At 39.4% G+C, this 27767-nt stretch overlaps 1 protein-coding gene across 4 annotated transcripts in view; it reads right to left on the bottom strand.

Moving 5' to 3' along the window:
- LOC126356000 (alpha/beta-tubulin-N-acetyltransferase 9-like) overlaps positions 1-23798 on the bottom strand; it is a 94678-nt gene extending 70880 nt beyond the window's left edge. For 2 of the 4 annotated variants that reach the window (XM_050006634.1, XM_050006639.1), the window contains exon 1: positions 23370-23569. In XM_050006634.1, the coding sequence (XP_049862591.1) occupies positions 23370-23446 (77 nt within the window). In that variant the 5' untranslated portion in view covers positions 23447-23569. Of the gene's footprint in view, positions 1-17564; positions 17733-23369; positions 23570-23757 lie in introns of those variants that run through there. The other 2 variants (XM_050006635.1, XM_050006636.1) reach the window with 2 other exon arrangements.
- Between the last annotated feature and the right edge of the window lie 3969 nt (positions 23799-27767).

Here is a 27767-nt window from a genome sequence, read left to right as displayed (position 1 = left end):
CCAGTCATGACAAAACTGTTCTGTCTGGTGAGCAAGGCGTACCAGACAGGTGAAATATGCTCAGACTTCAAGAAGAATGTAATAATTGCAATTCCAAAGAAAGCAGTTGCTGACAAGTGTAAAAATTAATGATCTATCAACTTAATAAATAATGGCTGCAAAATACTGACACAAATTCTTTACAGAAAAATGGAAAAACTGGTAGAAAACAACCTCAGGGAAGATCAGTTTGGATTCAGGAGAAATGTAGGATCACGCGAGGCATTAATGACCCTCGCACTTATCTTAGAAGACAGGTTTAGAAAAGACAAACCTACATTTATAGCATTTGTAGACCTGGAGAAAAATTTTGACAATGTTGACTTGAATACTCTCTTTGAAATTCTGAAGCTGGCAGGGGTCAAATATAGAGAGTGAAAGGCTATCTACAACTTGTACAGAAACCAGATGGCAGTAATGAGTCGAGAGGCATGAAAGGGAAGCAGTAGTTGAGAAGGGAGTGAGATAGGGTTGTAGCCTATCCCCGACATAATGTTATAATTCTGTCAGAGACAGCAAAGGACTAGGAAGAGCAGTTGAATGGAATAGACACTGTCTTGAAAGGAGGATATAAGATGAACATCAACAAAAGCAAAACAAGGATAATGGAATGTAGTCAAATTATATCAGGTGACACAGAGAGAATTAGATTAGGAAACGAGGCATTTAAAGTAGTTGATGAGTTTTGCTATTGGGGCAGCAAAATAACTGATGATGGTTGAAGCCGAGAGGATATAAAAAATAGACTGGCAATGGCAAGAACAGCATTTCAGAAGACAAATTTGTTAACATTGAATATAGCCAAATATGGACGCGAAACATGGACAATAAACAGTTTAGACTGAAAGAACAGAAGCTTTCGAAATGTGGTGATACAGAAGAATGTTGAAGAGTAGTTGAGTAGATCATGTAACTAATCAGGAGGTTGTTGTTGTTGTTGTTGTTGTGGTCTTCAGTCCTGAGACTGGTTTGATGCAGTTCTCCATGCTACTCTATCCTGTGCAAGCTTCTTCATCTCCCAGTACCTACTGCAACCTACATCCTTCTGAATCTGCTAAGTGTAGTCATCTCTTGGTCTCCCTCTACGATTTTTACCCTCCACGCTGCCCTCAAATACTAAATTGGTGATCCCTTGATGACTCAGAACATGTCCTACCAATCGATCCTATCTTCTGGTTCATTAGGTATCAGGAGGTACTGGATAGAATTGGGGAGACAAGAAATATGTGGCTAACTTGACCAAAAGAGGGGATCGGTTGATAGGACACATTCTGAAACATCAAGGGATCTGCAATTTAGTATTGGAGGTAAGTGTGTGAGGTAACACAAGAGATGAATACAGTAAGCAAATTCAGAAGGATGTATGTTGCAACAGTTATTCAGTGATGAAGAGGCTGATACAGATGCATGGAGAGCTGCATCAAACCAGTCTTCGCACTGAAGACCACAACAACACAAGAAAAATAAATAATTAGAATAGTAATAAATGTTTAGATAATTTCATTAGGTATGTTGAAAACACTCTGACAGCACATTGTATACAACTTATTTTCCAAAAATGTTTTTTTCTTTTTTTTTTTTCAGGATTAGTCTTCAGTACATAGGGATGTGTGTGGCTTGAAACTTTCTTTCATTTATGTTGTAACAAAAGTTTTCATTATTCAAAATTGAATGACAGAGTATTTTGTAAAATTTCAAATTATTACAAAAGTTGGTTATGGTTTTCAAGAACACTAATTACATTTGAAGTTTTATATGAAAGACATTTTTCACATATGATCATTTTAAAGCTATTCCTTCTAAACCTTTTAAAAGTGAAACGGGATACAAAAAAAAAAAAAAAAAAAAAAAAAAAAAAAATACAGATTGCACTATTTTGTCACATCTAAACACCCCCCCCCCCCCCCCGCCCCTACTCCACATTTATTTATTTCTTGATATTTTAGAATGTTCCTCTCTGTGTAAAAATTTAAAAAAATAAAAAAATATTGTGTCATAAGAGTGGACGTGCGGAGGCACAGAAATAACTGCCATAAGGGCACTTTGTGTCAGTATGTACACTAATTATCAGGAATTACAGCCGAATGGCATAATAAGTTTATGTTCACATATTACACTAACATCCAAGATAAATGGACTTCAAAATATTTTGTTATCTGATGTTATCCTCGACCACGACCAATTCTCGTTAGATGTCATCTTCAATGAAGGCGAAACAGGTTTGGAGAGAGAAAATTCAAGCAGCATACAAAATATAATAGAATAGGTAAAATTTCTAGTCACATAGGGGCAGAAAGAGTAAAACATAAAATATGTGGAAACACATCAACTTTTGGACACAAAGCTATTGTAGATGGAGCAAGAAAAATATCAGATATACAGATGTTGACAACAAACTTTCCATATGACTTCTATAACTCTTCCTCTCAGTATTCAGTGTATGCAACAATCCATTCTTTCTTGCACACATTTTGTCTCAGTTCGCATTATTTTTTATCCCATGATGAGATGGATCCACCTGTAATGAAGTGAGTCCCTCTCACCCTGGGGCCTGATAGACTTGCCCTTCCCTTTTAACCTTCCCTAAGCAATCCACTTCTCCTCCCTAAGTAAAGAGCTATCCATTCTGAAAGCTGTAACAGTGTAATTACTGCTGTATGTGTCTATCAGCACTGCTGACGTTTCTCCTGAATGTAAGCATTGGGCAGAAATTTGTATCATAACTTTATAGTTTTCTTGAGAGAATTTTCCTGAATGTGGATATTCAGATAATCTGTAGAAAGTTGTTTGGGATTCCCAATTTCTTGTTTCATGTTGAATGAGAGTTTGTTGAATATCTCCCTACCAAAGTACACATGACAGCACAAAAATAGACAGCTGCTCAAAATTCTAAGTTTGGCCACCTGCATGACATCGCAAAACTGTATAATGCGCAGGTATTTGGAGGAAGTATTGTCTCCTCCTCATGCTGTTATAGTCCAGTATCTGCTCATAATGATTATTATTATTATAATAATATTAATTATTATTATTTATTTGTGGGGCACTCAACTACATGGTCATCAGTGCTCATACAAAGTCCCAATTTTTTCACAGTCGAAGTGTATCTACTCATGGTATAGTAGTAAATATCATACAGTGTAGATGTAAATAAAATAGAAAGAAACTTCCACATGGGAAAAATATATTAAAAACAAAGATTCCAAGACTTACCAAGCGGGAAAGCGCCGGCAGACAGGCACATGAACAAAACACACAAACACACACACAGAATTACTAGCTTTCGCAATCGATGGTTGCTTCTTCAGGAAGAAGAGGGAAAGACGAAAGGATGTGGGTTTTAAGGGAGAGGGTAAGGAGTCATTCCAATCCCGGGAGCGGAAAGACTTCCCTTAGGGGAAAAAAAGGACAGGTGTACACATGCGCGCGCGCGCACACACACACACACACACACACACACACACACACACACACACACACACACACACATATCCATCCGCACATACACAGACACAAGCAGACATATGTGCAGATGGATATGTGTGCGTGTGTGTGTCTGTGCGCGAGTGTACACCTGTCCTTTTTTCCCCCTAAGGGAAGTCTTTCCGCTCCCGGGATTGGAATGACTCCTTACCCTCTCCCTTAATACCCACATCCTTTCGTCTTTCCCTCTCCTTCCTGAAGAAGCAACCATCGGTTGCGAAAGCTAGTAATTCTGTGCGTGTGTGTTTGTGTGTTTTGTAAGTGTGCCTGTCTGCCGGCGTTTTCCCGCTTGGTAAGTCTTGGAATCTTTGTTTTTAATATAGCTTTCCTTAAAGCATTTGACGTGGTGCCCCACTGCAGACTGTTAACAAAGGTAAGAGCATACGGAACGGGTTCCCAGATATGAGGGCGGCTGGAAGACCTGTTAATAGAACCGAGTACATTGTCCTCGAGAGCAACTGTTCATCAGAGATGAGGGTATAATCAGGAGTGGCCCTGTGAACTGTGGCAGGACTGCTCTTATCCTCTATGTACATAAATTGTCTGATGGACTGGGTGAGCAGCAATCTGTGGTTGTTTGCTGATGACACTGCGGTGTACGCAAGGGTGTCATCATTGAGTGACTGTAGGAGGATATAAGACGGCTTAGACAAAATTTCTAGTTGGTGTGATGAATGGCAGCTTGCTCTAAACATAGAAGAATGTCATGAGAATGGAAAACATTCCTGTAATGTTCGAATATAGCATAGTAGGGTGCTGCTTGACACAGTCACCTCAATTAAATATCTGGGCATAACAATGCAAAATGATGTGAAATGGAACGAGCACTTAAAGACAGTAGAATGGAAGACAAGTAGTCAGTTTTGGTTTATTGGTAGAGTATTAGGAAACTGTAGTTCATCTGTGAAGAAGACCTTGTGTAGAACACTAGTGCAACCTATTCTTGAGTGCTCCTTGTGTGTTTGGGATCTCCAACACATTGTATTAAAGGAAGACATCAAAGTAGTTCAGAGGTAGACTGCTAGATTTGTTACCAGTAGTATGCAAGTATTACAGAAATGCTTCATGAACTCAAATAGGTATCTCTGGAGGGAAGATGGTGTGCTTTTAGGGAAATACTATTGAAAAAATTTAGAGAAACTGGCATTTTAAGTTGACTGCAGAAAAATCCTACTACCACCAGTGTGTATTTCGTGCAAGGAGCGCGTAGGTAAGATGAAAGAAATTAGGGCTCATGTGGAGGCGTATAGACAAATGTTTTTCCCTCACTCTATTTGCAAATGGAACACAAAAGGAAATGACTAGTAGTGGTAGGAGTATCCTCCGCCATGCACCATACGGTGGCTTGCAGAATATGTATGTAGATGTAAGTAAAATTTTGTAATCCACACAAGCAAAGACTTTGGCTAGGTCACAGAATATTCCCACAGGTGGATTTTTCTTGTTTGGCACTGTTAGCACTTCATTTGTAATGTACTGTATTGCTTTCTCTATGAATATTCCTTTACAAACTCCAACCTGAAGGTAGTTAACAAGTTCTACTCCATTAAATGAGTCAGTATCTTAACAATTAGCAACTTTATCAATCACTTTTTAAAAAGACTGGAAGAAGTATGTGAGTGTTTGGAGCTTACAGGTTTTAGCCCCCTTCCACATATTAAATGAAACAAATGTGGGGAAAAATGACAAAAATAGGAAAATGACAATCATTCAATCACCCCCACATCTCTCGCATTGATCTGTACAATCACTCTACCTCACACGCCTTAAGACAATGGAGAAATGGTGAAAGGTGCTACACATGGGATTAAAACAGAAGTAAAACCACAGAATAGCTGAAAGAAAAGCTGGTTGAACACTTGCAAAAAAACTTGGTGAGCCAGTCACCCTGTTAACAAAATAACAACACTGCCCTAAAATTTTAGGAAACAAGTTGGACAAATCATAGAACCTTAAAACACTTGCCACATTTATTTGAATGTTACTTAAAATAGAGCACAGACCTGTCAGAAAATCTGCTGCTGCCCTCTGTTCGGAAAATAAAATCACTCTTAATAAAAGTGGTATACAGTAATCTACACACCACCAGCATCACACATTGGAGAGTCCTCTCACCTGAGCAAGAAGCCATATGTCATAGGACAGGGGCCTATGCATGGACATATAAGGAAGGATGTTTCCCATCAGTGTGGCTATAAGGAGGTATGCCATGGCCCTGTTGTGGGCTTTATTAGATGGAGCTTATTGTCTGGCACTTCCAGCCACTCATCCTCCCATCGACATGAGACTACATCTTAAAAACGAGATGATAGGATGCAGGTGGATGGAAATCTGAAATAACTGAGTATCACAACACTCCTCCTTAGCTGCTATATCTGCCCTTTCATTCCTAACAATACCCACAAGCCCTGGTACCCAGCAGAAAGAAACCTCCTTCCTCAGCCGTTGAAGTTGGAGGAGGGTGTCCTGGATACTATGGACTATTTTATCTGCTGGGTATAAGTGTTCTTGAGAGTGAAGGGTACTTCAAATGGTTCAAATGGCTATGAGCACTATGGGACTTAACATCTGAGGTCATCAGTCCCCTAGACTTAGAACTACTTAAACCTAACTAACCTAAGGACATCACACACATCCATGCCTGAGGCAAGATTTGAACCTGCGACCATAACGGTCGCCCAGTTCCAGACTGAAGCACCTAGAACCGCTTGGCCACAGTGGCCTGCTGAAGGGTACTCAGAGAATCGGGACAAGGAATTTAGCACTCGAAGAATTTATCATCTGCTCCAGTGCCTACAACATCCCATATAATTCTGTGTTGAAGACAGTAAAGTCTTGAGGCAGTTGGATCTTGAAGACACAATCTGGGAAAACAATAGAGTAACCAACAGGGTCTCCCTGTTTAGATCCATCCGTGAAGACAGCTACATAGTTGTGGTGCTCATTTTAAATGTCAGGAAAATAACAGTAAAAACAGAAACAGGAGTGAAATCTCTCCTGCACTGCACTAAAGCTAAAATTACTCTGGGCTTCTGTAGTAAACAGGATGGCAGCTGGTTAAAACTCCGTATCTAAGCCTGTATGTGCCCCACAATAAGGGACTCCAGCACACACTTTGAACAAATCCCAAATGGCCTCGTTGCCTGTGGATGATTCATAAAGATGCGTTCCACAGCTGGATGAGCAACAGTATGGTATGGTGGGAAAGTGAGAGTAGTGGGAAGCTGACACATCTGAGACACCACGAAAAGCAGCTGCCGCATGGTAAGTGGTGGTTCACTAAGCCTCAGCATAAATACTGGATATGAGGCTGGTCCTGTAAGTATTGTGGCCAACCTGATTCCCTCATGGTGTACAGTGTCAATGATCTTCAGGTATGAAGGCCTCACTGACCTGTACACTGTGCACCCATAGTCCAGCCTGGAATGAATGAAAGCCCTATAAAATTGGAACAGACACATCCTATCTGCTCTCCAAGACCTTTGGCTAAGACACTTCAAAACATTCAGGGCCTCGTGGGCCCTTGGCTTCAGGTCCTTCAGGTATGGTAACAAAGACAGTTTGGAGCCAAAAATGAGGCTCAAAAACCACACAGTCTTTAAAAGGGAGAATGGTGTTCCACTTATGGACTTTGGGTACACTAAAAATATGACAAGAATGATTAAAATGGAAACACACACACACACACACACACACACACACACACACACACACACACACACAGAGAGAGAGAGAGAGAGAGAGAGAGAGAGAGAGAGAGAGAGAGAGACTGTCACTTCATCCACAAATAAGGAACATTGTGCAGGACTCTTTACTGTAGATGTGATACTGTCTTTGGCTACGACAAAAACGGTAACACTTAAAACACTGCCCTGAGAAACTATGCTCTTGCTTGAAACTATTCGGCAGCAAATCACCAAGTTGGTACCGAAAAAAGCACTTAGAGGCAAAGCACCGAATAAAAATGGGGAGACAGCCACGCAAGCCCCACTGGTGGAGCTGTACTAGAATACTGGGTATCCAAGTAATACTGTATGTCATACCGATGTCAAAAAATATACCCATACAATGCTGTTGACACAGGTAAGCCTGGTGAACAGCTGCCTCTGGCAGGGTTAGGTTGTCAAAACTGGATTGAAATCCCCTTAATACCCGACATGAGCAACTTAGGAGCTGTCTGGTCTCTAACATCCAGACCAGACAATGGTTAACCATTCATTCCTAGGTACTTCCTATGCAGCTTGTTAAATGACACTCTGGTATCAACTAGGACATATTCAGTCCTTTTCCACTCTGAAAAGAGGTATCAAAATCGCCTCCCTCCATGAGTTAGGGCAAGTGCCTCACTGTCACATCAAATTAAAACATCAGAAGAGGAATTCCTTTGATGCTGGTTGCAAGTTCCACAGCACACTGTATCAGATTTGGTTAGGACTGGGTGCAGTATCACGAGCTGCAGACAGTGTCGAATCCAGCTCCCATATAGAGAAAGAGCAATTGTAAGTCTCTGAATTGTTAGACCTGAAGTCCATATCACCCCTTCCCATAGTGGTATGGTAATGACAGAATACTGAATCCTGACTACAAGCAGCAGAAGTCAGTGCAAAATGCTCTGCCATTGTCTGTGCAATGTCTCCAGGTGCTGCTTGGAGATATCCTTGATTCGATAATGCTGCTATAGGTAACCGACTGCCTTCATCAGAAATCCTCCTGTGGGTTTCCCATATTACATTAGAACAAATGGAATGATTGACAGAGTCCAAGAACACTTGCCAGGACCTTTTCTTGCACCCCTTAATGATGCATCAAGCCTTTGCCCTCGTTAATTGAAAGGCTGTGAGGTTTTCCACCATTAAGTAGCTCTTAAACTGTCATAGAGCTGCATGCCTGACCTGAATGGCACTCATCAATCCACTAAGGGACAGGTGGCCTCCAAGGATGATGAGACGACTTTGGGATGAAGACATCAGCAACATGGAGGATTACTTGTGTGGTGAGGTCCACCCATTCCTGCATGCCGTTGCAGCACTCAACCACAGCCAGCTGACTGAAAAGTGTCCAGCTGGCTCCACTAATCATCCATCATGGTTGTGTATTTCAGGGAGAGTTTCATCCAGCAGGTCAATAAGGCATGAGAAGTGGTCACTGGAATGAAGGTTGTCAGTGACTTCCTACTGAACAGTCTGCAAGACCTAAAGAACAGAAAAAGAGGTTGATGGCTGAGAATGATCCAGCAGCAGCTCAGAAATTAGTGGAATTGTGTCTGTTGAGAATGCATAGCTCATGGCACACTATGAAGCTCTCCAAAACCCATCACCAAGGGCAAGTAGAGGTCTAATTCCACAATATATGATGGGCACTGAAGTCACTTGGTGGCATAACGTGTCCCCCTCCCCCTTCTCAACTGTTCACCACACTTCTCCTTAGAGTGATTCATTCCTCTATTAACTTGCACACTCACTGTTATCTTTGATATCATTCCCTTCCTCTACTTCACACTGATTTATCCCTCTTTAATCCACACCTCCCTTTTCATCATGTAGTATAGTCACTCTGTTACATGTTCCACAGATTATTTAAATAAGTATTTACTGAAATGGTGTGGAACGAGTCACTTTACAGGATATGTACACATGATTTGTGTTTACTGGTAGCCAGTTTCTAAGTAAAAATTCATCAATGGAATAAAAGCTGCCTAGGAAAAATGATTTTCAATTAGATTTACAGCTTGTTCCACTACCTGTCAGACATTTTATGTTATTGGAGAAATGATAAAAAAAATTGTATTGCTGCACACTGAACTTCACTCTGAGCCATTGAATGCTTTAACAATGGGTAATAAAGGTCAATTTCACGTCTAGTGTTTCAGGTATGTACATTACTGTTATTCTCCAATTGCAATGATTACTTATGGCAAACTTCATAAGCAAAAATTTGTATTGTGATGACGCACTTATATTGTCCAGCTCCTTGAAGAGGTGCCTACATGACGTTTGTGGGTCAACACCACATATGTTTCTCACTGCTCACTTTCGTCTAATCAGTACTGTCCTTACCCCATAAAATTATTCTGTTTGACATTACTGAGAGGAAATATGCTAAATATGTCAGGAGGTTGATACGTTTCTTTCCAAGATTCACAATTATACGATGAGCAAAGTAGATGAACTTAATTGTTTGAAAAGCTCAATAATATGCTCCTTCCAGTTCAAGTATTGATCAATGTGTACACCCACAAATTTGGAGCAGTCTATCCTACTTACTGACACTTGCTCATGTGCTACATCAATTGCTGGCATGACTATTTGTTGCACAGAATTGAATGTAGTATTTTTCAAATTTCAGGGAGGGTCTATTTTGAGAGAAGCACTTAACAATTCTATGGAAAAATCATCTACTAGCTCTTTGTAGCTTTCTCTCTACTGGGATTTAGTATGACACTGGTATCATCTGCAGAAAGTATAGAAGTTCAACTGCCGACAATAGAATAAGCTCCATGGTCCCTTATTCTTATCCTCATCCCTTGCTCCTCCCTCACTTGGATCTCTCTTCACCACACCACTGTTCTCTTTCCCTTTTACTCCTCACCTCTTCATAACTGTTTGCTAACTCTGAAGAGAAACATTGTTAGAAAGATTAGCCTAAGATCAATCTTCTTTATGTGCCTGTCTACCACTCAAAACCTCACCCTTACAGTGAGTCATTATTTGCACACTTTCCTTTGTTTAGCTCAAGATCTTCACCAATTGATTTTCATCTTTCATATTTATACAGAATTTATTATATTTTGTAGTTCACATATATGATCCATAACCACATTTGATATGAGCATAATGACTTACAAAAGTAATGTCAGCTGAGTATGCAGTATTGAACATGCCTCACTTCATTACGCAAGATCATAGTACTGCATCAGAACCATCTGCATGTTCTACTTTCACAAATATACAGGCAGCAGTAAATGCCATTATAAATTAGGCAATGAAATATTATTAACAACAAGGAGTCTGATTTCACTGAAGCAATAAAATTGTGATACTTCTACAAGGAGAGCTACTGGTTCACCCCAGAACAATCCACTGATGATGAAATTTTACATAGTACCATTATCACTGCAGTGTGTATTTGGTAGTGAAGCATATAAAAGAGAGTTTTTAAGAACGTGGTATTTCATTAAAGAAAAAGATGCATTTCTGAGTGACACATGAGTTATAAAATATAATTTGAGGTCGCATTCTGATAAAACTTGCCTGAGAAACAAGTAACTCTTATGATAGTACTGTAAGTGAAAAAAGTAGAAATTAAACTGTAGTTAACAATCTTAATAAACATAGAGAGCAGCAGATGTGTATAATGTGGGACCTAACCCTTATGAGGCTGAAACAAGCACAGCAAATTAGGAAAGTAAACAAGGCCTAAAATGAAAATGGAGTACAAACTAGTGGTGTCACAACCAGAAGCACAAAGTTGTAAGGGTAGTACTATTATCCATGCAGCCACAAGTAGCTACTACAAGACAATAACTGATGAGTGAGTGATGACAAGCTCAGAGAGTTTAATAACTGGGGCAAATGATTGCCAAAGACGGTTTTATAAAAATGTATTGCCACAAGACGAAATTTCAAGAACTAGGATTAAATGATGACTCTGGAAATATACTACAAGCCCTCTCGTGTAGCTGCTGTAGGGATCATGAGGACAAGATTGGATTAAGCACAACATGCTTGGCGACATTTAAACAATTGTTCTTTCTGTGCCCCATATGTGAATGGACTGGAAAAAACCCTAATAATTGGTACATGCACTTCACAGTGGTTTACAAAATATAGCTGCAGATAGGAAGACAGTCTGGTATGAGTAGACTATTCATTGATAGACAAAATAGTGCAGAAGTAAAAATTTATTGTCTTGTAACAATTTTGTATGAACCAAACATGAGCTTACTGTACTCATAAATTTCGCATACAATAATGTTAATTTCTTTCTCATCCTATGCTGTTTTGTGTCTCTATTTACTTGAGATTTTGAGTACTTTTTCCTTAGTTAACAAACAGTCCTGTGTCCTTCAATAGTTTCCTCTCTTTGCCAGAAGACAAACCTTTGCATAAAAAGATAATTTTGTGTCACATTCATCTAATACTTACATCTTTTGGTAGGAAGACATTACTTCAATTTTTATTTGAGTGTAGTTTCATTTTGGAAACAGTTTTCTTTAGAGACAATAAATATATAGTAAGGCTTCTCTTTTTCAAATGATTTATAACTGATCAAATAACATGTAGCTCCAAAATTACCTAGACTATATGTTGTAATTGAATTGATGAAACATCTACTTACCAAGTGATGGCAGGAGAAAACACGTATAAGAAGTACTGAGGTCTTAAAGTTTGCAAGCTTTTGGGGCAAGTGGCTCCTCCTACTGGCAGAAGGGTTGAATGGGAAGGAGGAGGGGTAACAGAAAAGGACTGGTGAGGTTTAGGAAAAGAAAGGACTACGAGTTTTAGGAAAGAGGGTAGAGTTCAGGCAAATTACCTAGCTCCTTAGGTCAGGCAAGACCTACCAACAGGGTGAGAAGGAAAGATTGATTGTTGGGAAAGGCACAGGATGTGATTTGAAACTCTGAGAGCTTAAGACGGGGTAATACCCAAGACAGAGATTACTGCCAAAACATCAAGCACAAGTTAATAAGAGCAAAACAGTAAGTGCACTGTATCTGATACAGCTGGAAAACGGTGGGGGTAGGGTGAAAATTCGACATGTCAGAGACTGTAAGACGTAGAAAACTATGAGGGAGTGAAGAAAGAAAGTTACTCAGTTATGGTAAAGAATTGCTGAGACTGAAGAAATTAATGTAAATTAATGCCAGGTGGGCGGCGAGAACCAAGGACCAGCAGAGTGCAGTCTTCAACATTCAGTCTCTCCTTCTCATCCCATCCAGTTAAGTTTCCCTCGACACATGGTTCTGGGCAACATTTCCGAACAATACCTTTTTTCTAAACCTCACCCATCCTTTTCCTTTATCCCTCCTCCTTCCCCTTCAAACCTTCTGCCAGAGAAAGGAGCCACTGGCTCCAAAAGCTTGCAAACTTAATTGATATGGGTGTTCTCCTGCCACCACTTGGTGAGCAAATCTGATTCCATAGGTGATCAAATTTTAAAAGCATACAAATTTGGCAGCACAAACCATTGGTACCTCATTATCATGCAGCTGTGGAGTATATTTTATAATCAAGTGCAACTGAATTCCACATCCCAAATTGTATTCTCATAAACTGGGGTCTGTGAAATTTCTAGTTTAAATCTATGAAATGGTGGAAAAACTATTACCTCTACATAAAAAGGAAAAGAGAGTTCAACTTCTGCACGAAATAATACTTCTTAAAATGGCTCTGAGTACTATGGGACTTAACATCTGAAGTCATCAGTCCCCTAGAACGTAGAACTACTTAAACCTAACTATCCTAAGGACATCACACACATCCATGCCCAAGCCAGGATTCAAACCTGCAACCGTAGCAGTCGCGCGGTTCCGGACTGAAGCCCCTAGAACCGCTTGGCCACCGTGGCTGGCAATACTTCTTCCAAATTGGAAGTACAACAGAGTAATGTGAAGTAGGACATATAGCTCATCACTGAAACACTTTCAACATTTTCCTGTGCTATTATTTGATTACTGAAGAACTTTCTTATCTAGAGACTTTCTGGAGAGACGCTAAACTGTGAGCATTATCCCGTTTGGATGGGATTCAGAATGTAATGATAACTTCCTAAACAATACTGGACACCACAAAAGAGTTTTCTTGTTTCCAGCATACACACAAAGCAACTTTTGAACATCTTTCCCACTGCACTGCAATGTCCCTCGTCCATTAAACTTATTAATCAGAAATTGTGATTCCTGTAGGAGTTCTGAAGATATTTGTGCACTCACACTGAAATAAATATCTCTTTTTTCAGAAATATATATATCTGAATGGTGGCTTCTGTCAAACATGTCTGGCAGAACACACACCACTCAGATACATACAGTTACAAAACACTTGTCTTCTGCAATGAAGTAACAGTACTTCCAGATTGTCACACTCAGTACTATTATGAGTGACATTCCACTACTTTGTAATGGTGACATGATGAATGAAGTTGACAAAATCTAATACTGGGAAGAAGTTCAATACAGCTACTTTTATGATCACAAAATTGTCTGCCATAAGCACTTTACATGGTTTACTTTCCATAGTTTCTTTGAAATCACACAGGGTTATATTTTGCACAAAGAGTATCTTTCATTCAAAAGTGTGCCTTCTTTTATATATGGTGGTAATTCACTCATGCACTGTTGGCCACAGTTGGAGACTATAACACAGTACATGTGCTTTATAATAATTTTGTTGTTGACCTTTACAGCCAATAAGTTACTATAACACAGGCTAATTAATTCCATATTCCTAAGACCCCTTTTTTTCCCGATCAAAATAAGGAAGTATTTAGTTAAAGACTGCATACATGATTTATTTCTGTATAAAGCCACAAATTAGTCATTTACAGACTACAACAGTGCTCCAATGCAAACTGATGATGTTAAAGACTGCATACATGATTTATTTCTGTATAAAGCCACATATTAGTCATTTACAGACTACAACAGTGCTCCAATGCAAACTGTTGATGAAGGTCTGAGCATATAGATTAGGTTACCACGTATGTGAGTGACTCCAATACTTCTTAAGTAACACAATCCATTATGTTCTCTTCTACATCGAATGTTTATCAGAAACAACTGTGTCATCAGGAGTGCCCCCGGCAAGTGTGATCGGACCACTATTATTCTATATGTACATACCGGGTGATCAAAAAGTCATTGTAAATTTGAAAACTGAATAAATCACGGAAAAATGTAGATAGAGGTACAAATTGACACTCATGCTAGGAATGACATGGGGTTTTATCAGAACCAAAAAAATACAAAAGTTCAAAAAATGTCCGACAGATGGCTCTTCATCTGATAGGCTAGCAATAATTAGCATAACAAAGTAAGACAAAGCAAATATGATTTTCTTTACAGGAAATGCTCAATATGTCCACCATCAGTCCTCAACAATAGCTGTAGTTGAGGAATAATGTTGTGAACAGCACTGTAAAGCATGTCCGGAGTTATGGTGAGGCATTGGCGTCGGATGTTGTCTTTCAGCATCCCTAGAGATGTCGGTCGATCACGATACACCTGCGACATCAGGTAACCCCAAAACCAATAATCGCTCCGACTGAGATCTGGGGACCTGGGAGGCCAAGCATGATGAAAGTGGCAGCTGAGCACACGATCACCACCAAACAATGCGCCCAAGAGATCTTTCACGCATATAGTAATATGGGGTGGAACGCCATCCTGCATAAACATCATACTTTGCAGCAGGTGTTTATCAGCCAGGCTGGGGATGATGCGATTCTCTAACATATCGGCATACCTCTCACCCATCACGGTAGCAGTTACAAAACTAGAATCATGCATTTCCTTGAATAAAAAAGGCCCGATAATGGTAGATGTGGTAAATCCAATCCATAACGTGACTTTCTTGTCGTGCAATGGAGTTTCCATGATAGTTCTAGGATTTTCGGTAGCCCAAATTTTGCAGTTGTGGGCGTTGACAGACCCTCGGAGCGTGAAATGAGCTTCGTCGGTCCACAACGTTACTCAACCAATCGTCACCTTCCGCCATCTTTTGAAACGCCCACACCGCAAATGCCCTCCGCTTCACTAAATCACCGGGTAACAGTTCATGATGCCGATGGATTTTGTAAGGATAGCATCAGAGGGTACGCCTAAGTGCCAATCAAAAAGTAGTGTATGGAACGCCGGTGCGACACGCAACTGCAGGAGTGCTGACTTCCCTGTGCATAGACGAACATGCTACAGTCTCCATTTCTTCCTGAACTGTCTCAGCAGCATTATGCCTTATGCTCAGTCAGCCACTACGGGGTCTATCGTCTAAACAACCCGTGACTTCGAAGTTTGAAATCATTCTCGCCACAGCTGCATTTTTCAATGGACCTTTACCAGTTCGAATCCCCTTCCTATGGCGACAGGATCATAACACTGAACTAGCACATTCCCCATTCTGGTAATACAGCTTCACTAAAAATGCCTTTTCAGGTAACGTCAACATGCTGCGACTGCTGGCACATCTGATTCTCTCTCTCATTACAGCTCCTTTTATACAGGATTGTCAAGCGCAGTCACTGATGTTTTGCTGTCCAGCGTTGTTCTAATAAAACCTCATGTCATTCCAAGCATGTGTGTCAATTTTTACCTCTCTATCTACATTATTCCGTAGTTTATTAAGTTTTCAAATTTATACTGACTTTTTGATCACCCGGTACATTATGATCTGATAGGCCGGGTGAGCAGCAGTTTATAGCTATTTGCTGATGACACCATGATGTACGGGAGGTGTTGTCATTGATGACAATAAGAGGGTGCATGAGGACTTAGACAAAATTTCTGGTTGGTGTGATGAACAGCAGCTAGTTCTAATGGCAGATAAGTATAAGTTACTGCAGGTGAGTTAGAAACACAATACCGTAATATTTGAATACAGCATCAGTAGTGAGGTAGTTGACACAGTCAGTTCGGTGAAACATTCATGCATTATATTGCAAAGTGATATAATAGGGAACGAGCATGTAAGGATTGTAATGGGGAAGGCAAATGGTTGACTTCAGATCATTGGGAGAGTTTTATGAAAGTTTGGTTCATCTGAAAAGGAGACCATTAGTGCAACCCATTCTTGAATACTGCTCAGGGATCCCCACCATGTTTAATTAAAGGAAGACGTCGAAGCAATTCAGAGGCATGCTGCTAACTTGTTACTGGTAGGTTTGATCAGCATGCAACTTACGGAGGTGCCTCATGAACTCAAAAGGAAATCTCTGGAGGGAAGGTGGCACTCTTTTCCTGAGACACTATTGAGGAAGTATAGAGAAATGGCATTTTTGAGGCCAACTGCGGAATGATTCCACTGGCACTGATGTATATTTCATGTAAGGACCACGAAGATGAGATATACGAGGGTTGGAACTTAAATAGTGGTAACTATTTATTCACAACTGATACAAAAGAGTTACATGTTTGCTCCTGTTACTGTCCTTCAACATAGTCACCAGCATTGTGTAGAACTCATTGCCAGCAATGTGGAGGGCGTAGTATACCTTTAGCAGAGCTTGTTCTGTTGATGGTGAGAATGGAGCTCTCTACTGCCTGTCAAATCTCTGGAACAGTTCTGAAGCGAATGCCACAAAGTGGTTCCTTTATCTTCAGAATCAAATCAAAGTCACAAGGACTTAAGTCCAAGGGGTATGGTGGATGGTACAGTACTTCCCAGAACCACCGACCAAACAGAGCAGCCACAGCTTGCGCTGTATGCACCCACACATTGTCGTGCAAAAATATGGGTGGGTTGTGCAGAAAGTGTCGTCACTTCTTTCGCAAAGCTGATCACAGGTGATGCTCCAAAAACGAACAGTAATACTATGCACTGATGGTCTACTGTGGAGGAACATAATGCATCAGGATAACACCATCACAGTCATACACGAGAATCACCATAACTTTAGACCGCTCCATCCGCACCATCAACAGAACAGGCTCCACTTACGGTATACTACACCTTTCACATCGCAGGCAACGGGTACTACAAAACGCTGGTGATTACTTTGAAGGATAGTAACAGGTGCAAACATGTAACACTTTTGTATCAGTTGTGAATAAATAGTTGCCGGTATTTAATTTTCAACCCTCATATTATGGCACATACAGATGATTATATACGTCTTTCCCACACCCTACTTGTGAGTGGAACAGGAAAGAAAATGACTAATAATGATGGAGAGTTCCCCCTGCCATGCACTGTATGGTGGCTTCCAGAGTATGCATGTGTACAGATGCACTACACACAATGACAACATAAGTTTTATAACTCACGTACACATGTGAGCCTTGACACAATGCATACAATTGATCAAATTACGTGATAGCGGGTAGCACCCACCTCCATCCAGGTGTTGGACATGACATAGCTGGATTCTTCAGAGGCATCCCGATCCAGGACTGCTAAGTCCATCTATATTCCACGGAGCTTAGGTCCAATGCATGAATATCTTACCTAACGGCATCAAGATAAGCTCCATAGGATAGGGGTCTGCTCAGCACACTGCATCTTTCGGAGCCATTGAAAGTTTCAGGAATAAGTACTGAAGAGATTTGTAATTTATTTTAAAACTATGCACACACATTACTATTCCTTTTAGTTCACGATGAATCATTTATGAAGAACTTTATCATCAAATAAATGTGCCGTGAATTCATGGACAGAATGCAAAATGCTTTACTCTCAGTACTCACATTTGCGCAATAAACATTTCCTTTATTTCTTTCTAGTGACAGTTCTTTGTTCAGTCACTTTGGGTCACATTAAAAATTTAAAAAAAACTAAAGATTGTGGTCACACAAAATCTGACAAAAATAGAATAAATAAAAATTTAACAAGCCTGGTCATTAATGGCATGCGTGATGCATCAACTGTTCATAATTCAGCTTAGAACTTTATTAACTATGTGAGATTTAAGTTCTGAGAACTGCTTGTACTACTTCTATTCACTCAAATGTTTCTGGAATGACTTTTCAGTATATTCCATTGCTTCCCCACCTGAACATTTTGCTTTTTTTCCTCCAACAGTTAAAAAATAATTATTAAAAAGGTGTTCAATTTGTGAACTGACAGTCATGTACTTTAAATATAAGATTATGTAAATACCTACGGATAAAAGGAGATCACTCATGGAAAAGTGTTGAGCTGTTGATAAAGATACACAAAAGAAAGAAAACATGCTGGCTTTCGAAGTTATCCTCTGGCGAGCTGTTGGGGACTATGCTTCTATGTGGTGCCAAGTGGTCTCCTTTAATGCAATGGTTGCAAAGGGACACACTACATGAAATTTCCTGAAACAAATATTTGACTACCTCAGGTGGGGGAAACATGTTCTTATTTGCTGTTCACCAGAATTTGTAGTGGGTAATGTTGAAACCCACACAATGTTTAAATTTTTCTTGGCGAAGTCTTTTTTTCTCTGCAGGTATGCCGAAGTTCAAATAAATTGTGGATGATATTACCATGATATAAGACATACTGTTTTCATAATGAGTACCTACAACAGCTGTCTGGTACAGCTGTCCTTCTTGGGGTTTTCCCCAAATCATTCCTGCCAACTTCCTTATTCCCTGTCTATAAGAGTAACCTAAAATTATTTAACATATTTACATTGTTATTCAGTAGATTTAACTATTGTTCACTTTATGGGAAATACAGAAGCATCCGATCCTGCCCGTCTGCTTTGACCCATGACGTCACAAATATGGCGCAAACAACCATAAACCGTGATTCCAATATGGCGCGTACAAAGTCGTTACGTACACATTACATAGACAAAAATACATCGAAAAACAAACACACACACGTTACACAAAAAGCCTAATGACACTAACGGGACAAGTGCGAAAATTGGGGGGTTTTGGACGGGGACAAACTAAATACAAACAAATTTAGACACCCACCCCCAATACAAAACCACGCAAAAAAAAAAACCATGACATCACAAAACTCCCTAAATTCCAATAAACGCAATATCATCTGGAATCACACACTTCCCTTGACCAAAAGAATGACCCAACCCACCCACCCCCCCCCAACCAGGCCTACCTCCCCCCGAAATAAAATAACCACTAACAAAAACCAAATGCAACATAAAAAAATCTCAATCACACACTACAACTCAACAAAAACTTCAACAAAATAGATCCTCCACAACTAAAACACAAACCAATATACTCCCCCCCCCCCCCCCTCACAAAACACACTAACACAAAATAAACCACCCACACTCCCAAACCACCCTAACTAACCACTTTTGGCCTATACATTTCATTAACAGCCCTTAAAAAAAGCCGAAATACACAGTAGTCCTCAGGGACACTCTTCCGCCAACAGTACTCATCTAAATGAGACTGAAGGTTGGAAGAGCACCTCTTCCCCCTCCCAAGAACTGACTTAACAGTCCCCCAACATCCCCTCTATTGTATTTGTGCAAGCTCCCGCCTCATAATTTTTGAACTCCAAGCTATGGTTAACGACTAAATGATTGAAGCCCCTTTCACCCATCCCCCTCTATGAAGAAAATGCATCTGAAACTACTATTGACCACGGTCATATGTACTCCTCAATTAACCCCACTAATTCCGCCTTAGACCTCCCTTCCACAACTCTAAAAACACAATCAGAGCAATCCCCCCCTCCCCCGCAACGACAGCCCCCCCACACCAAGACACCAACCACAGACTTACACCACCCATACTTCCTTTTCCCAAACTGTGACTTGTCCACTTCCACAACAACCGTATGCCCCCAAACGTACCCCTGTACTTAATAAACTCAGAACAGACTTCACGGCAAAAAGAAAACCAATCAAACACACTCCTCTCTCTCACACCAGTCTCATACACACAAAAACTATGTGGGGATCTATAACAAAAATATTAAGTTACCAGGACAATCTCAAGCATGCCCAACTTATACTTCTCGAACCAGGAACCACACTGTATGGAACGACAAATATCATCCCTTCGACAGCGCCACATATAACCATTACTGGTCCGAGATGCCGGAACTTAAGCCAACTTCATTTCTTCGCCACAAATAGAGCACTTCACAATCTTGGCAATTAAACCAAAAAGCTGTAAAAATTTTATAAGTTCCAAAGCCATTCTTCCCATCATTTCCCGCAGACATGCGCTTAAATATCCATTCCTGAACAAAAACAACAACCGATTAATTTACGAAAATTACCACACGACCTACAACGAACAACACTAAATTAACCTTCACACAAAACCACTAAATCGTCAACTCACTGAAACGAATTCCACTACAAACACAGCCAACACTTTAACAATTCTGTATACCCGTGATTTCCCTAAATCGCTCCAGGCAAATGCCGGGATGGTGCCTTTGAAAGGGCACGGCCGAATTCCTTCCCCATCCTTACCTAATCCGATGAGTCCAATGACCTCGCTGTCTGGTCTCCTTCCCCAAACAATCCAATTCTGTATAATGACCAAGACTAAACTGAACCTATTACACCACACAAATGAAAGCCTTAAACATACCACCAGAGGGCACAACAAACCACAACATGACAACATCAAAAACACGCCACACTCACAAACCAAACTCCATGACGTCACACACACACACACACACACACACACACACACACACACACACACACACACACACACACACACACACAAAAACAACAACACCCTTACATCACGGGTCAAAGCCTACGCATGGGATCGGACACTTCTGTCGCTCCGATTTATGTTATGAACTGCTCCATAACATTCTGTAAATGTTGCAGTACTCACACAGAACAAAATTAAACTAAATGCTGCACATAGCACACATTTTCTTGTCTCGCTGTTAACTTTCTCTATTTAAATGTAGCAAGATTATCAAACAATGGCTAAAAATATGAAGCACTTGTTTTAAAATATTTTAAACCATAAACTGGCATTAAACAAGGAAACTAATCTGAAGTGTCACAAGTCTATTGTGAAGACGATCCCTGGGAAACTCTGTTGAAGATTATATTTTCAAAATAATCATATTATTTTATCTTCTCCCCTTGTGCTAATTTTGATTTTAATAAAGTAACGGCTCTTTGCATTAACTCCCCCCCTCCCCCAATCAATCTGTATCACCTTATATGGTGTAACACATTTAGACAGATAAAAAAATCTACTCACCTAGCAACAGCGGCAGAAAACACACATAAAATGTTAAGGAAATATGCTACTTTTTCAAGCCTGTTTCCATTCTTATAGGAAAAGGATTGAAGGGGAAGTAATAGGGATGAAGGAGAAAGACTGGTGAGGTTTAGGAAAATGAGAGTTATGGAAAATTCATCCAGAAACACAGGTCAGGGGACAGGAAGTATTTCCTTTTCATCCTCTACTTTCCAAAGGGGAGTTAAAAATTTCAAAACAAACTTCCAAAATAATAATAGTAAAAAAACTGAGATCAAAATCTTTAGAAAAGCTTTAACATCATGTTTACAGCATCACCGCTTATACTCCACTGAATAGTATTTAGATGTTTGACATGTTATTTTAGTGTATTAAGTACATTCTTTGTAATTTTAAATATATATGCCTAGAAGTCATTTTGCCAGTGTGCATCTAACATCTGACTTGTCTAATGTCTTTTGAATAAACTGCTCTTGTAGACAACAGGACCGATAAATATACAGTACAGCACAATACTTGGGGGATTAGTTAAAACATAGTACCTCACCAACATAGGCCTATCGATGATGTGGTTAACAAGGCAGAGATGTCCCACGAAACAACTACTGGAGGACATAACAAACAAGAAAATATTTGCAAAGTAGAAGCCAACAAAGTACCAGGAGTTTATGAAAGGTTAATTAAAAAAAATTCAAACATATTAAAATCTTTAAAATATCACATCCCAGAGGTTCCCATTAGGAACATTAATGTAATTATGATAAGGAAGAATGTAGACAAAAAGAAAAAGAGTGTTATGATACATTTGTTGCCATCACCAACTCACAACCCTACTTTGAGGGCCTTCAAAAACTAAGTTAACATGTATCCATTAAGACCACTGATAACAATAAGAGGTGCTATGTCATAAGAGTACACATCAGGCACAATGTCAGAAGAGTACATGCCCTTTGTCTCCTGCAAAGACAGTTCTGCTACAGTACACATAACAGGTATGCAGGCAATCAAGGAACTGGTTCACAGTAATCCCAGATTTTTCCAATGATGAGGACATTCACACAACAGTTCTGAAATGGCTCCATGCCCAAGGAGCAGATTTCTATCATCAAGGAACTAAGCAACTGGTAGAGCATTACGACCATTGTTCACAGAGGCTTGGTGACTATGTTTAAAAGTAGTGTCTCCTGCACCTGTCACTTTGAAGTGTAGCACCGCATTCAATAAAAATTACTCGGCCTGCCATAATAGTGTGTGTCAGTTTTTGAAGATCCCTTGTATCAACTTCCAACATAACAGGTGCCATGGATTAAATTGCTGATCATTCTGTCACAACAAACTTCGGTTGATAAAACTAGCTTTTTCTCATGTCACATTCACTGGCTTCACCAGCTGACAACAAAACAGTAAAAACTTCCACCCTAACCTCTACCTCTGGTACACCAGAATTATAGATCTAGTATACAATAGATTCTAAAACATAGTTCCCATTTTCACTATACCTATATAGGTATACACAATCTAAGACCCAATTATAATACATAGTTCAGTTTAAGTGTACTCATCCAACATAGCAAACAATCCTATCCCTGAAATTTTGTGGATGTTAATGTGATCTCTAGTGTAGCCCGAGATCAAATTTTTCTAGTTCAAAACATGTCAATATTTCTGTACAGTTAAGTATTACATGTCTCAGTGTAGAACACAGGAACGCTATATTATGAACTAGAGTAATTTAATGGTACTTCCGGTCACTAAACAAATAAAAGAAAATGACCGATGAAAATTTACAGCCGAAAATGTATTTCAAGCAAAAGAAGTTATTTCCACCGAAACTGCATGAATTTCGGGATGGATTATTTAATTTTTTAATGTGTTTAGAAGGCTGTTTGGAACCAAACATTGTGTACCCATCATTCATTAAACAATATGAACACTGAAAATTATCTACCGTAGGCTACGGTATTATCAAACCTCTATAAATCTATACAATTACTTTGGTACATGTTCTGCCCTGTATGGCACTAAAATAACATTCTTCCCAATAATTTTTGTATTAGCATTTATCTTCATTATTCGTAAGCGGATAATTCCGTGGCACAACTCAACAACATATTTGGATACTAAGTCCTTGGTTTTAATGTTTGGAAAATTTCATGGTTGGATACAATTCGTATAAATTTGTCAAAGCAATTCGTAAACAAGACCTAACTATGCACAAGCCACAACCAAGGATGTTAGAACGTAGATTTTTGTTTTTACCCTAGTTCCTTTGGAATTATCTCTAAAATACCGTAAAAAGATCTATAAAATATCTACATTTAGGGCCTACAATAATAGTAAAGAACAACGTATCATTTCAAGTAGTTAATAACATAAAATACCTACAGTACACAGTCAAAACATTCATAGATTTACACAATAAAAAAGTAATACATTGATTTTTCGAGGCATTTAGCATGACACTTTGTGTTCTGGTGCCTTAAACAAGTCCAGTCGGCTGATATGTTTCAATGTATCCAAGAGGTGGTCGGTTCGTGACGTCATCAAACGTTTGCCTGAAGAAGGTGGAATTGCTCCGACGTATGTACTAATTTGGTGGTTCCCTAGTACAAGTACAAGATCTTCAACTGTTGATTTATTCGTCTATGACTGTCCCTTATATTGTGAATCAAGTGCAAACGACGAAAAATATCTGGTTAGAGATACGAGAGGACTTTACAACAAGACTCTTGCTAAATTAAATAAATACATAAAAAAACTACTTACATACTTTGTAAACCAATGTGAAGTGGATGGCAGAGAGTGCTGCAGGCCAGCAAATGGATCTGGGAACATAAACCTATTGCGCTCTGCTTTGCAAGTAAGGCGGGAACCAATAGTTGGCCAATCCTCTTACACGAAGTACTTCTAGGTTATTTAGTATTATTTTCTAGTTAGCAGTTACTGACTTCATTCTCTGTGGTAGGAAGTAACATCATTGTATTTAGTACAATATGATTTACAGATGTTATATTTGTTTGAGGGAATTTTTGCAGTAGCTTCTCTGCAATACCTGAAAACTGCTCGTTACCTAGTTTGTAAGTGCTGTTGATCATTTATTACTTTATCCCCCTGCCTTAGCACTATGTTATACTGCGTTTGTTTGCCTCTCCCCGTTTCCTTTTTATAACATCCCAGGCTGGTTTGCTTTTATTCTCTGGATTATATATTATTTTGTCATTAAATGACTTTTTTTGCAGCAATCAGCACCTCTTTGTTCCTATGATAGAAATTTACGAATTATGGATCTTCGCGAATCTTTTTCATGGAACTGAGGTGTTTAAATGTTTGGGAGGACTTCTTAATACCTGCTGTTATCCATCTGTTTTGTGGGATGTTGATACAGACATGCATACTTTTGGATATGCCTTTCCAATGTTCAATTTGAACGATGTGGAGAATTTAGAGAATTTCATCTTCACATTGGTTTCCTTATACAATTCATCCCAGATTTGTTTTTCTAGCTCCTTTGAAAAATCTTTTATTTTGATCACTGATAGATGTCGTTTGTAGGCTTGTAGTTTAGGGAACGATTCAATGCCCGACTTTACTGTTGTTATTTGACAGAGGTGGTCTGAGAGTCCGAGATCTTTTACAGCTGCATCACATTTTTCACAGGTTCCTATTTGTGGCCCCATGGTCAGTTACTGATGAAGTCACTGTGGCAACTCTTGTTGCACTATTGACCAATAGGGATGTGCAAAAACATTGAAGGATGTTTATGAACGTGCTGCCGGATTCATTTATTATGTTAGTGTTGATGTTAATGTCCCCACACAGAATTATGTTGACCTTTGTACTTGATACTTTATCTAGAACTTCTGTTAATTTATTAAAAAAAGTGTCCACACTACCACTGGGAGATCTACACATACACAAAATGATTAGTTTCTTGGTGATATCAAGCCCTGTTAATTCAATAGCTGATATCAAGCCCTGTTAATTCAATAGCTGATATCAAGCCCTGTTAATTCAATAGCTGATATTTCAAAGTGTTTGTCTTCACTTACAGTATTGAGGTCATGACTTGATTTGAACTGTGTTCCTTTTCTGATATAACTGCATGACCCTTACCCCTTGCAGTAGTTCTGTAGTAAGAGTTTGCCTTTTCATACTATGAAAATACTACATGTTGGATTTCTGTGTCTCTACACCAGTGCTCAGTAATACAAACTACTGTGCAGTTCAAAGATTGGAGCTCAACTTCTAATAGTTGTATTTTATTTTTTATTGATTGCATGTTTTGATGGAGGATTGTTAAGTCTTTGAAATGCCCCGTGTTACTCTTTCCAGTGGTTAGTTTCTCTCTGTGACGTCTGTTATATGTTATATTTGATGTGTTGAAATCTGTCTTGTGAGTGACTGTTCCAGTAATTTTTAAACTGTTGGACATATTCTTTAGGCAGGGGAACATGTTGTCTGCATTTATTCTAAAAAAAGACCTACTTTTCCTACCTATAACAACAGGTATTTGACAATGTATGGCCAGAGATCCACCCCCTATACTTTCATGAATCAACTGTACCAATCTTCCCTTCCCAGTCCTGTTTAGGTGCCTAGTGAAACCTCATCTGTCGATAGTCCCGACGGGCACCAGAGAAACATGAGCAAAGTTGTTTGTCCTCAGAGCCATCCCCAACCCTTCATTAATTGGTCTCACAGCTCCATCAAGGTGTGGTCGATCATGACACTGCAACAGCTCAACAAAGTGTCCGTTGGTGCCATGAGTCAGGGAAGATATCTTGTCCAGGTTACCACCTATGTCATATGCCCCATCCCTCTCCAAACTGTTTTCTGTCGCACTCACTATCACTACATGGTTCTCTTTTGTAAAGCCCTTACATAAAGACCCTAGGTCCTCTATTACATAACTTAGCCTTGCATTTGGCTTGAAGATATTGATGGCCTTGTACGCTGCCCCCAAACTTTCCTGTAGCTGAGTGCCTAAACCTCACCCATCGCTACTACCTAGCAGCAGCACTTTCTTCTTCCTAAGACTTTGTACATACCTAGGCTTCTTGGCCGCGGTTGCACTGTGCTGCACATTTCCTGCTCCTTGTTCTGCCTGAGGCTCTTCTCCATTTAACGCTGGCAGTGGTAGATACCTGTTTTTGGTTTTGATGATAAAACGGTAAGATGACGTTCTCTTTCTTTCTATCCTCCTACCAGCTGCCAGTCTCATGCCCCCCCCCCCAGTGAAAATATTTCCTGCAAGGTTGGCAACAAATCGCTCTACTCACTGCCCGATAAAAGCTCCCACATTTCTCACTCATGGTCAGTTTCGAAAGAATAATTAAGTTCAAGGGATGTTTTTAATTTATCAAGGATGTGAGATTGGCCATGTGTAAAAAAAACGACACAAAGATCTTATGTGCGGTGGATTTTTTTGTACTGATTTAGAGATACAATGACAGAAGAATGAATTTGTAATTAATTTGCTTTTAGAGAATTTACGTTATCAGGTGTGTCTGGTCAGGTTTTTAAATGTTTATAACTTTGAACATTTAGGCCTAGATCGCGTCTATCTAACTAGTAAACACTACCAAATGTGTTCGCTAAATACGATTTAGAAACGTTTAATTACACTTTTATTGCGACAATAGACACTGAAGAAACTAGTAGCAGTCTTTTTAAACGAATTTACCATTATCAAGAAAACTTGTATAGATTTTTTTGTGTTTATGCCACGCAAAATTTCGGGTTATGTCGAGATTATCGGGGCTTCAGCTAAATAACACCTTTTTTCAAGAACAAGTGCTACTGGGACGTTAATAGTCAGTTGTGTGACAAGAACGGACACTACAGCAAGTATATAAAACAAAGAAAATTTAAATTTGACTTTATTTCCTCTTAAATAAGTTCTTTTAAGGGATGAAGAAAATGTCTGTGATCACACTCGGCGGCCATCTCGATATACAATATATGGCCAAGGCATAAGTATAACAGGAAAGACACTGCTGCCCCAAAAAATACTTAGTATGGTAAATAATACATTATCTTGTATCAGCAATTTAGAACATCTGTCTCAAAACTCAGAACCAGATCAGGGAAACGTACAAGGCCTGAAATGTTTCAGACTTCGTCAAAACCTGAAGGGGACACTAAGATAAGCTGTACACCAAATCGAGGTGGCTTGAATTTCTGTGTCACTATGTACAAGGACTAGGCAACAAAATTTGTGTGTTGGAAGAAATTTTAAAGTGTAATCTTAAGGAGGTTTCTGTGCTGTGTATCGGTGAGCACTGGCGTCAGGACACTCAGATTTATGCAGCAAATACACCAGACTTTAACGTAATAACTAGCTTTTGCAGGGAAACTTGAAAATGTGGAGGTGTATGCATCTATGTTAGAA

This window comes from Schistocerca gregaria, chromosome 3 (assembly GCF_023897955.1).
Source record: "Schistocerca gregaria isolate iqSchGreg1 chromosome 3, iqSchGreg1.2, whole genome shotgun sequence".
Lineage (NCBI taxonomy): Eukaryota > Metazoa > Arthropoda > Insecta > Orthoptera > Acrididae > Schistocerca > Schistocerca gregaria.
Note: the sequence above shows the minus strand (reverse complement) of the source record. Positions and strands in the feature narration are given on the sequence as shown.